Source organism: Epinephelus fuscoguttatus, linkage group LG13 (genome assembly GCF_011397635.1).
Source record: "Epinephelus fuscoguttatus linkage group LG13, E.fuscoguttatus.final_Chr_v1".
In the NCBI taxonomy this organism is placed as follows: Eukaryota; Metazoa; Chordata; class Actinopteri; order Perciformes; family Serranidae; genus Epinephelus; species Epinephelus fuscoguttatus.
Window position 1 is genome coordinate 31,744,251 of NC_064764.1, and position 12,469 is coordinate 31,756,719.

The 12,469-nt window shown below is 43.1% G+C and overlaps 1 protein-coding gene across 3 annotated transcripts in view; it reads left to right on the plus strand.

The window, feature by feature from the left end:
- znf385b (zinc finger protein 385B) overlaps window positions 1-12,469 on the plus strand; it is an 84,731-nt gene that overhangs the window by 60,308 nt on the left and 11,954 nt on the right. For all 3 annotated transcript variants that reach the window (XM_049593710.1, XM_049593712.1, XM_049593711.1), the window contains exons 5-6: window positions 8,590-8,726; window positions 8,918-9,028. In XM_049593710.1, the coding sequence (XP_049449667.1) occupies window positions 8,590-8,726; window positions 8,918-9,028 (248 nt within the window). The remainder of the gene's footprint in view (window positions 1-8,589; window positions 8,727-8,917; window positions 9,029-12,469) is intronic.

The window sequence follows — 12,469 nt, forward strand, 5'->3', positions numbered from 1 at the left end:
GACGACCCTGTCACCACATCATCCATCATGCCCGCACATACCGAAACATATCTCCAATTCGTACTGATCATACAGGAAACTGTGTCCAACTACACACTTAATATCACGCTATTTTCAGTATGTCACACATTCACGTTGTAAAAACGACAAAATTAAGTGCAGATAAAAATACAAGTATGCAGATTAAATATTTGAGTGTGGTGTTGATGGACACTGAGGCATTGGCACTGGAAACAAAAGGTCACATAGTTGCATGACAGGGTATGTAAAGGCTAACGGAGTCCCTGAGAGGCTCCTGTAGTCCTTCAGGATGTTCAAGGAGTCCTTGAGGTGGATTAAGTCGTCCTTGAGCGAATTCTAAGGGTCCATTTTAAAATTCTGAAGGTATTTGAGGAATTTTAAGTAATCCGTGAGCAGATTCAAGGGCTACATCCACACTAACACATTTTAAAATGCATAACTATTGCTAAGTTTCGAGCATCCACACTACACTGACATTTTGGAAACCCTAGAGTGGAGACCTTTAAAAATGCTGCTGACCCAGCTGTAGTTTGAAAACTCAGTGGTGGAGTTTCAATCTGTACGGACGGAAATGGAGACTTTTGCAAATAATGACGCAGACGCCCATGTTCACTTCCTGATAGGGTCTTATTAATCACAACATGTCAATCCAAATTATCATAACCATGTCTACATACCTTCTGTGATTTCATCCGTCCTGTGTGGGTACACTTGTCCCTTTGCCATCACTGGCTTCATCCAAAGATGTCTAACACTTTCCCCGCCAGAGTATTATTTTCAAGTTGCCAGTCACTGCCAGCATTTTTGATCATATTCACTAACCTTTCAAGACCGACAGAATAATTTGTTCCAAGAATATGTAATCAGTATTTACACGGAAGTGTAGAAGAGACCCTCTGTTTTATGCACAGAAAAACCCAACATTTCATTCTATCTCATTCCATTCCTTTTTTATCAATTCTTGAATTTGTGCATTTTCATAAAATAAAAAAAAAAAATTCGGACAAAAAGCTGAGAAAAATGCATTTTTGTCAGAGACAGACATTCTCAAGAACAAGATCAATTTCACATTTACTTTTTTTCTCATTTCTTATGTCAGTTTGAATATATTGATAATTATAATAATAATAATCATAAAAAATAATAATAATAATGAATATATGCCATGGTCAGTGGTCGTTCCATGTCATTACTGTTGTCTCCGTCTCCTCTGTGATTGTCTTGTCTGTGTGTCGCTGTCACCGTCAGGGAGACCCTGTTTCGTTCTGCCGAACTCGTTTGCTTCTTCGTCCAAATTGGATTCAGAATTCAGGAATTGTGGACCGAGTCCATCTACATCTCCACAGCTGGCACAACTGAAAACTTTTTCCATCAGCACCCACATTTTCGTAAAGTTTACGAGCTGCTACATTTCTGTTAATAACAATGGATCTTTTGTTTTTCTTTTTAAAAGATTATTTTTTGGGCTTTTTGCCTTTAATGAACAGGACAGAGTGAAATGGGGTGAGAAAGAGAGAGTGGGGGATGACATGCAGCAAAGGGTTGCAAGCCGGAGTCGGACCTGCGACCGCTGCAGCAAGGCATCGCCTCTATACATGGGGTGCCGGCACTATCCACTACGCTACCGACGCCCCAACAACAACGGATCTTCACCTTCGTTTATTTTTGGACACAGCAGTGTTTTTCTATTTCACAAGATGTGTAACAATGTTATAATAGTGAAAACACAGGGATATTTCATCAGTGGCAGGGAAGCGTTGTGCCATAAATTATGGAAAATCTCGTAAATGGCAGAGATTACATTAATGCTCCCTGTACCGCTCTGACATGTCGCCATATTTGCTTTGCAGAGACTCCCAATCTCTTTTCAGTCACCTTGATCACTTTATGTTCATGTTACTTTCAGTAACAGTTCCACCTCTTCGTCTGGTCTGACTTTCCGCCATCTTCTAAGTATTTTTAGTAACTAAGCAACAAATCGCAAAGTAGACAATCTGCTTCCTGTTTACATCGGTAAGGGCATGAGCACTGTGAATGAATGAATGGTTATGTGATGTCCATTTTCAGGCATGTAGGTATGGATGGTGCTAAAATGCTTGTGTGTACGGAGAACGTCGGAGATCGAATTAAATCGTTGTCGTTTTAAAATACACTTTTAAAATGAAAATGTATTAGTGTGGATGTGGCCCAGGTGTCCTATAGGAAGTTCTGATAATATTTGAAGAAGATTAAGTGGTTTGTTTGTTCTTTAAGGTGAAATGGTTCTTTTTTTGTTTTTCTTTTTTGGTTTTATTTGATAGGACAGCTATCAGAGAGAGGGGGAATGACATGCAGCAAAGGGCTGTGGGTTGAAACTGAACCCAGACACAGCCTTTTGTACATGAGGTATGGTGTCCCACTGAAAAGGTTCTCGAGGTGGTTTGTCTTTCAGGAGGTTGCAGAGGTTTCTGTGTTCCACAATGCAATGCTTAACATGAAGGACATACACACAAGATGATGATGAAGTAGGCCTAAAGATAATATTTAATACAGAATATGAGTGTACAGATTAACAGATGACTTGTGCTGATTAAGATTTAACAGATGTCTTTGGTGCTTCGTCACCAGAAGGAGATATTTTGTGATCAAGGGACATCTGAGTGGCTGCAGGATAAATCCACAGGTGGTGGCTGATGACTCTGAGGCTGCTGAAGCATATGAGGCTGATGAATCTGTAAAGACTAGGTGGTGATGGGGAGGTGGAGGGTGCACACGATGGCAGCAAGAAAGAACCATATTTAAATTGAGTAGCAGTGAAATGATAAGCTGATAGAGAAGGTGTGTCGCTGTGCTATTGGTTGATTGTGAATCAGCTGATGACTTGATTGACCTACTGTACCCAGACAATGACACCTAGAGATGGAGAGTGAGAAAACGTGCAAGGAGTGAATGGCAGGGTGAGAAAGAAACTTACAGCCTAAGCATGAAAAGTATTCCTGACTAAGCGTTTGATGGAGCTTCATTAGTCGGTTTACGTTCTGATAAACAACTTGATTCAAGTTGCCAATCAAACTGACTTTGGAAACTACTATTAAACACTAAATATTGCTAATAAAATCTGTCAGTAGGTTGGTGAATACTTTTAATTCCACAGTGGTTGCACATACCTAGTTTATTAGTGACAGTCTGCAGGAGTTCAAATTAAGTTTACCTGCATTACATCTTCATTGTGACCGTAATGCTGAAGGTGAAGCTTTTGTTTTGGCAGGTCCACTGAGCTGACACATTAAACCACCCTTAAATAGACACTAATCCGCATTTACATCATCATAAATAATATCCCAGCTCACAACAGTTGATCCAGACAGTGATCTGAGCTCCTGTGTGTCTGGCTACATGTGTTTGATTACAGCACTGTGTTGTGTCATGCTGTCCCGAACTCAATAATGAGCTGTAGTGATAAATACACACAATGACTCACTGCTCTGCTATATGAGGATAAACTCAGGCAGCAGTAACATGGTACACTGCTAATCCACAGCCATCTTAATGTCAGTCGGAAATAACACACACAGCTGACCTGGCCTGGCCTGATCTACACTCTAAAACCAAACCTGTCGATCCACTTTATTCAGATCAACATTTAAAACTGTCAGTCATCATCTGCAAGCATTAGGATGGATTTAACATGAGTTTTAGTGGATTACAATGCATTCAGGGTGGGATAGAATTTGTTGAAAGGCATTTAAAATGGGAGGGTCATATGGAAATTGATAACTGCCACCAGCCAAATGAGGGTGAAACTGAGCAGACGCGGATGAATTTGATCAACCTGCAAGTCACATTGGAAGGTAAACACAGGGGCATTTAACAAGCTATGGTATCCTTCCATATAGGCTGCTTGAAAGCAGTGGAGATAAGGAGTTGGGGTCCGGGCTGTTTTTTCCTTGTCCTTGTGACAGCACATTGGGTGATGCGGTCATATGCACGTTAGCATGTTGCATGTGTTTCCACACACATACCCGACAATGGTGGAGCAATGCCGACACGCTGTCCTTGTCTTCTACTCAACTCTTTCTCTCTTGCTGTGTAGCTGACTGGAACCTGCAGGTATGGTACAGTTTGGTTCAGTTTGGTACGCTCTTTTTTTGTTTCCACTGCTAAAAGTTGTAGATGGTACCAATGGAACCGTTCCGTACCGTCCCCATGATTGGTCCCCCCTCTGTTGGGGTACCTAGCACACAGATCTGGTACTAAAAGGTGGAGCTGTGAACACTGCAGTCTGATTGGTCAATAGAGGACGGTCACTCTGCTCAGGGCTGAGTTGTGTCTGGTTTTGAGGCTCATGTAACCACTGTTCATACTGTGGAGAGTTTTATTAGTAAACTGGGCCGACTGCCGGCAACTTTTAAGGTGGAACGTTAACTTGTAATGTTACTTAATGCATGAGATGATGACGTGAATCCATCAACACACCTTTTTGGCAACAATTAAATCGTAGGCAACTGGACTTTGATTTTGTCTAGAAGACGTTTCGCCTCTTGTCCAAGCGGTTTCATCAGTTCTCAACGCATCGGTCTGACTAGTCCTCACTAGTCTAGTCATCTGTCCTCTCTGTCCAAGATTTTCACATTGCTGTCCTCAAAGGAGTGAGCCTTCTCCTTTAGATGTAAATAAACAGCAGAAACTGGACCTGAGGAGTTTGCCCTTCTGTGTTGAGCCATGTGCTTGTTTAATGGTTGTTTGGTTTCACCAATGTATGAGTCAGGAGAGGACAGATGGTTCAAAAGAGGGGTGAAAGAATCCATCTACGTTAAAATAGAGAAGCCGTCTCTAAATAGGGGAGGTGGCCTGAGACACCATCTATCCCCCATTTACAATGCGGCCCTTGCTGCTGTACCTAAGAGATTGAACAACAAAGACTGCCTGAAACTAACCTCAAGTGGCTCAAAGAAACACAACGACAGTCGTTCACTGGTAACCACACATTATGCCTAACGACTGTTGCTCACCAGTGGCCCCACTCACTCCTAACGACTGTCGTTCACTAGTGTGACTCACCTGACCCAAACAATGGTCCAGTGAAACTCCACTAACGAAGTATTGTCTTATGAGGGTGGTTGGTGTACACCTCCACAGAGGTTAAAAACCTGAGTCTTACTCCACTGTTTGTCAGACTAGTGAGGACTAGTCAGACCGATGCGTTGAGAACTGATGAAGCCGCTTGGATAAGAGGCGAAACGTCTTCTAGACAAAATCAAAGTCCAGTTGCCTACGATTTAATTGTTGCCAAAATGGAATTGACCTGGATAAATGAGAATATCCACAGACTTATCAACACACCTTAAATTTTACTGCAACAACTTTGACCATTACTATAGATTTTATCGTCTCTTTTTGATGACAAAGACTTTAAGTAATGAGTGGATCTTCAAGCATTAATTTTGACCCAATTATGTGAACTATATATTCTAATATTCACTCTGAGATAGGGCTGCAACTAATGATTATTTTCATTGTCAACTAATCTGTCGATTATTTCTTCGATTAGTTGACTAATCATTTTATCAAAAAATGTGTTAAAATGTTTAAAAATGTCAGTCTGTCTCTCCCAAACCCCAAAATTATGTCATCTAATGTCTTGTTTTGTACTCACGCCAAAGGGTTTTAGTTCCCCGTCATGGGAGAGTGTGTAAAGCTGCCAATATTTGAACGTAAGAAGCTGCAATAAGAGTATTTTGGGGTACTTTTATAGTACTTTTCTATGAATAATGACTCAAACCAATTAGTTGACTACTAAAATAGTAACCGATTATTTTAATAGTCGATTAGTCATTGATTAGTCGACTAATCGTTGCAGCCCTACTCGTTCCCATCAGCTGGCTGAGAAGGACTAAATGCACAAACCCACTATTTTTAATATATCCCATGGAGAGAGGGACTCTCACTGCAGCCTGTTCTTTTTTGTTCTGAAAATGTCAGCATGCAGCCTCATTCTGTGGACGATAAACAAGGCGCAGACTTGCATCTGTGTCACCAGTAATTAGGAAATACAGTGCTGGACGGAGCAGTGAGTGACAACAACCCCGCCCACATTTAAGAGTACTGTTTGCAGTGGAAACACTAAATGGACCTAGGGTCTAGGTACCATGTCTGAAGGGTTACTTTGGTTTGAAAAGGTACTATACCGAAAGTGTTTGGTGGAAATGGGGCCATAGTGTCACTGACTTGCGCGCCAATCTGCTTGTTGTGTTAACCTCAGCATCTGCATGTAACGGCATATAGCTCAAAGTGTCTGGGAAGAATTTGTGCTTGCAAAAATGACTCTTTTTATAGTAAAGGTTGCCGACCCCTGGGATAGATAATGAGGTATCTAGAGTTGGTTAGGATGGGTTATAAGGCATTTATAGAATGAATGGGCTAGAACAAATTTTAGTGCAATGAGTTGGAATAAATAATGAGGCAGTTGTGCATTAAGAATGGGTTGAAGGACTTAATAGGGTTAAATTTAATTATAAAGCTTTTAGAATTGGTTAAAGTGGTTTATAATATTGAAAATGGGATTGAATGGGTTTACCTAAGTGAAGATGGACAGATGGACGGAATCAATAAAACCAAAACTTCTCCTCCTCCTCCTCCTCCTCCTCCTCCTCTGTCAGAGCTGATTCAGTCGCTCTCAGTGTTTCCACCCACACTATCGTTATGAAAGAATTCACTGCAGGGCTCCTACAAGCTGTGACTGTAAACGTACACAGATAGAAGAAACACACTTACGCCTCATAACATTTGTATTTGTGTATACTGTGTACAGTATATGTAACACCTCCTTCAGAAGCATCAGCACTTATTTTTCTTCACAGCCGTTTTGTTTTGTAACAGTGGTGTACGGTGTGATGTGTACGGCCCTTGATTCGGTCATGTTGTAGTGAATGTATTTATCTACACACTGCCTCTTTAAATGGAGATGAAGGAGAGTTGAGATGTACAGAGCAACTCTTACTGGCCCTGTGGCGACTGGACACATGGACTCATTATGTGAGCAGCTCATTCACCCTCTATTTATCTCTGTAACATTACCTCCCTGCCCTCAGCTACTGCAGCTCCATATGTTCTTCATATATTTACTGTAAAGCGAGTCAGCTGCTCAGGTCTCCAGGTTGAAATGACATAAATATCACAGTGAGATGGATTTCTTTCATTAGTTCTCCTGACGTTTTGCCAAGAGGTGTCGGTGTCACTCAGCCAACGGACCAGCTCAAGATACATTCACTGACCTGCTTACTTTAACACGAATGGCTACTGGTCCAACGGTTTATCTGAAATAAGAAATATCAAAGAGGAGGGAGTGCTGTTGTGCTTAACATCAGCACGGCTGGGATTCTGTCGTGGGCACCAGGGCCCAGGCCGAAAATAATCGTGTTGATATTCAGTACAACAGCACAACCTCACATGTGATATAGCATTGCCTCCTCACAGCAAAAGGGCTCCTGGTTCCAACCCCGGGGTGTGGGAGCCACTCTGTGTGGTGTTTGCATGTTCTCCCTGCGTCAGCGTGGGTTTCCTCCAGGTGCTCCAGCTTCCTCCCACAGTCCAAAGACATGCAGGTTAATTGGTGACTCTAAATTGTCCGTAGGTGTGAATGTGAGTGTGAATGGTTGTCTGTCTCTATGTGTCAGCCCTGTGATAGTCTGGTGACCTGTCCAGGGTGTACCCTGCCTCTCACCCAATGTCAGCTGAGATAGGCTCCGCCCCCCCATGACCCCCAACAGATTAAGTGGTGACAGAAAATGAATGAATGAATGTTTATTTAATTATTTATTTGGCGCTGCCTGCACAAATAATTCTGCAGCTGGACTGTTGCAGAACTCACCATCACATGAACATCAATTCTGTATTTGCGGCGTGTTTCTGTTGTTCAATGTTTGGGGCCGTTGTGATGCATTTGACCTTGTTGGCCACCGTAGTTTCACCCTGGGCAAAAATGTTACTGTTTCGTCCAGAAAGTACACATCTGTGAGGTCATACGGCGTTTGACTCTCTCTGTAAGAACACCTGGAGAAATTAACAGGTCTTACCTAACAGTTGTCTGAGCGTTAAGCTATTTTGAAGTGAAATCACCTTCATTGTTTGACTTTAACAGAACACCAACTGCATTCAGCAGTGCCGCAGAAACTAAAGAGCATTCAAATCATTAAAAGTGGGGCACCCACTGGCTCATCTTGTAGAGTAGGCGCCCCATGTACAAAGGCTATATCCTTGCCGCAGTGGCAACTCAGGGCTCCCTGCTGCATGTCATCCCCCCTTTATTAGAATGAGCACAGTGCACAAAGTGACGCAAACTATATTAAAAGTCTCTACATCTGTTTATAAAGCCTACTGACAGCTGATCCAGCTGCGATCAGTTGTTCCTGTCATCAAAAATGGACGACGCTTCCTGTGACGCCTCAGACAAAATGATGCATGGTTTACTTGCGTCTCTCCGTGCATCCCTGGTAGGAAGGACTAAGACTCAAAGAAAAGTCGCAAGTGAGGGAAACATGAATGCAATTTAAGAGACTTAAGATGCTGTGTCCATCTCTCTGATTACAGGAAGTGGGTGTGGTGCAGTGGGCGGGGCGTTGCCAGGACTGATAGGTGCCACTGGTCCCTCGGTGATGATGAAACCATTCCTGCCATTTTCTGTCGAGACGACGTCACCAGTTGGACTTTTCCCAAACTTCAACACGGTATGACGTGTGTGTGTGTGTGTGTGTGTGTGTGTGAGGAACAGTAGCTGTGACAGGGTGTCATAGCTGCAGGCGGTACAGACTGACTGTGATAAAGAGACCTGTCACTCTGTCAGCATCACCTTGTCATCACTGTTCCGCCAGTCCTGAGCAGGCTGCTGACCTCTGACCTCTGTGTGCGGCTCCTGCAGATGGACCCGGTGCAGAAGGCCGTCATCAACCACACTTTTGGCGTCACCTTGGTGCCCAAGAAGAAGCAGGTCATCTCTTGTAACGTCTGCCAGTTGAGGTTCAACTCTGACGTAAGTTTCTATGTTTCTGTGCGTGTCGTAGATCTGATTCTTCACGCTCGTCGAGACAGTTTGATTTATGCTTCTATGATCAGTTTCCTGTCATGTGATCCATCTGCACTCTGGTCCTGCTGCACTCAAAATGTCTGCAGCACATTTAAAGGAACAGTCTGACATGTCTTGTAAATCCTTGTCCTCTTCAGTGTCAGGTGAGAAGATATCAGTTTCATTCCTGTATGTCCAGAGACATAGTCAGTCCAGGACGTATTTAGCCTAGCTTAGCACAAAGACTGGACGTAGGGGGAAAGTGCTAGTGTAGCTCCATCAAACCTGATAAAATACACCTTCCAATGACTCCAAAGCTGACCAAAATTTACACTTTCTCTCACTTTTTTCGTTTTTGCTGGAGCTGGGCTAACAGTTTTTCTCCCTCCACCAGTTTTTTTAAGCTAGGCAAACACGCATACCTCTAAATCAGCTTATCTTAACAGGGACAGTACTTACCCCCTAGAAGGGTGTTCAGAGGACTCGGCCAAGGGACAGGCAAGGGCAAGAGACTACTGCTGCATCCCCCTCACTCTTTTTTGGCAAAAAAGATGCCTTGTCTATAGGTCAGTGGTCTGTACAGTCAGCTCTCCTCGCTCTTTGTTTGTTTTTCCACTTCTGATGAAGACCAACACACGGCCGCTTTGCTAACTTTGTCTCATCCGGAGAGAGTCCCAGGTGGCGTTCTGTTGGGACACCAGAGTGCAGAGCAATAACATAATACACCACAGACTATAGGGCAGGACTATACTCAAAATAATATGACTTTGTTTGTGACTTTGCAGAGAACACAGATGATGGACGAGTTCTCAGAATGTTATGACTTTATTCTCAACTTCTCAGAGAACTCAGATATGTGGGATATGTTTTGAATGTGCAGGAAGTTTTTGATGGTCAAAACTTTAAATAAATAACATTGATATTCCAACAGTCCTGTTCAGTCAAATCTGGAATTTGGTATTCAGTGACGTGCTTTTTTAATGATATAACACAAAATAATGGTCAACATTATTATTCAGCCAAGACAGTTAGACTACATTTTATCTGATAATAGATAGGAGGTGATGGCTCTAGATGCAGAGAGATAGAGTGCTCCAGGGATGATGTTTTTCTGTAGGACAACACGGAAGTTAGAGCCGCCCTGGTTCCCTCGTCAAAAAGCCACTGGGATTTCTCCATTGGATTTTGGGTTATTGCAGAAAATAAGCTATGTGGCAAACAGTCCTTTATGATACTTACGCGTTTTGTTCAGCAAGATAATCTTCACAAATGAACACACCTTTTATGATTTTTGAAGCCTAAATGCAGTCGGCAGATGTAAAAAGGCAACATTAAGATAGAAATGAACTACACTACAGTTGCATGATTTAATATCACCACTACTATGAGGTCGCTTGTATCCGTGATCTCATTCTTTCAATCACTGCCTAGAGCTCATGACCATGGGTGAGGGTTGGGATGTAGGTAGACCAGTAAATCAAAAGCTTTGCCCTCTCACTCAGCTCCCTCTTCACTATGACAGTCTGGTACAGCATCTGCATCACTGCAGAAGCTCCACCAAGCCGCTGATCCATCTCACGCTCCATTCTACCCTCACTCATGGACAAGACCCCAAGATACTTGAACTCCCTTGCTTGGGGCAGTAACTCTCTCCAAATCCAGAGGAGGCAATCCACCGGTTTCCGGCAGAGAACCATGGCCTCAGATTTGGAGGTACTGACTCTCATCCTGACCGCTTCACACTCAGCTGCAAACTGCCCCAGTGCATGCTGGAGGTCATGGTGTAATGAAGCCAACAGAACCACAGCATCTGCAAAAAGCAGAGACACAATTCTGAGCTTGCCAAACTGGATCCCTTCCTCCCTCCTGCTGTGCCTCCAGATCCTGTCCATGAATATCAGAAACAGGATCGGTGACAAGGGACAACCCTGGCAGAGGACCGAAATGAGTTTCCTCCCTGGGGTGGCTGGGCTCAGCCTTAGAGATCGGGTAAGGAGCTCGGACATTTGCAGGAAGCTCGGAGTAGAGCTACTGCTCCTTCATGTCAAAAGAGGTCAGTTGAGGTGGTTTGGGCATCTGATCAGGATGCCTCTTGGGCGCCTCCTGTTAGAGGTGCTCCGGGCATGTCCCACTGGTAGGAGGCCCTGGGGTAGACCTAGAACACGCTGGAGGGATTACATATCTGATCTGGTCTGGGAACGCCTTGGGGTCCCCCAGGAGGAGCTGGAAAGTGTTGCTGGAGAGAGGGACGTCTGGGGTGCTTTGCTTATGTTAATCACAAATTTTATTTTCGGCATCTAATCAGGTCTCAAAAACTTGATGTGAGGGCACCGGGAGTGAAAAGATGCTAACTCATTTTCAGGTTTTAGGACTCATTTCTGGCTGAAGTTGATGTTGGACTGTTCCTTTAAGGAGCTTTCCTGAAGGCATGACTAAAATGTTTGTCAGCAGAGAACTATCAAGGAAAATATTTTCATGTAATGCTTAATGCAGCTCAGACTGATTCTTGTGAGGCTCTTTGTCCTGTCATTACCCTGTCAGGCGTCTCTACAGAACAGCAGGTGTGTATAATCAGGTGTAACCCCCTGCCCTTTTATTTCATGCCGTATGAATGACATTCAGCTCATTCACATAATGACTGCTGAGAGGCAACGAGCTGCATCGTTTGTGACACGCGAGTCAGACATGACTAATTTATGAGCTGTTGAAATTATTCATGAGTGAACATGAAAAACAGGAATCACTGTTGAGGAGAGGAGAGGAGACAAGGAGAGGAGTAAAGGGGCAGCATTAACTCACTCTAATAAACTGAATAAAAGCTGAGTCATGCAGCATCCAGACAGTCACATGAGGACACTGTTAACCTGTAGCTTTGTTTCCCTGTCACTCTGGGCGCATTACACTCTGTGGTGACACATAGTATGAATCTTTTGTTTTACAGTTTATCCAAACTGTTCATACACAAATCAGGCTCCACATTTAAAGTCTATTCACAGTACATCCCAACCAGTGACGTCAGTTTTGGTTACGTATTATTTGATAACTAACAGGTTCATTTTTAACAAAAAAAAAAAAAAAGCAAAATGACAAGTAATACAAGCAGCGCCAGGGCTCCACATTATTGCTTGCCCGGGGCATTTAACTCTATGTTCAGGCAAGTGGAACGCCTCATGCAGTTATCCAGTTGGGCAAGTAAAAAATAAATTTGATGTGTTATGTAATGTTATCTGAAACTGCGTACTGTATTGCTGAAGTGGAGATTGTGCAGCTGAGCTCAGGTCTGTCTCATCACCGAACAGGACTGATGAGAAAAATCTGAAACAAGAGAAGTTAAATCTGGAGTCGATGATGCTGTATATGACATGACATGACACACACAGTTCAGCTCAGTACGCTTTTTTCCGTTTC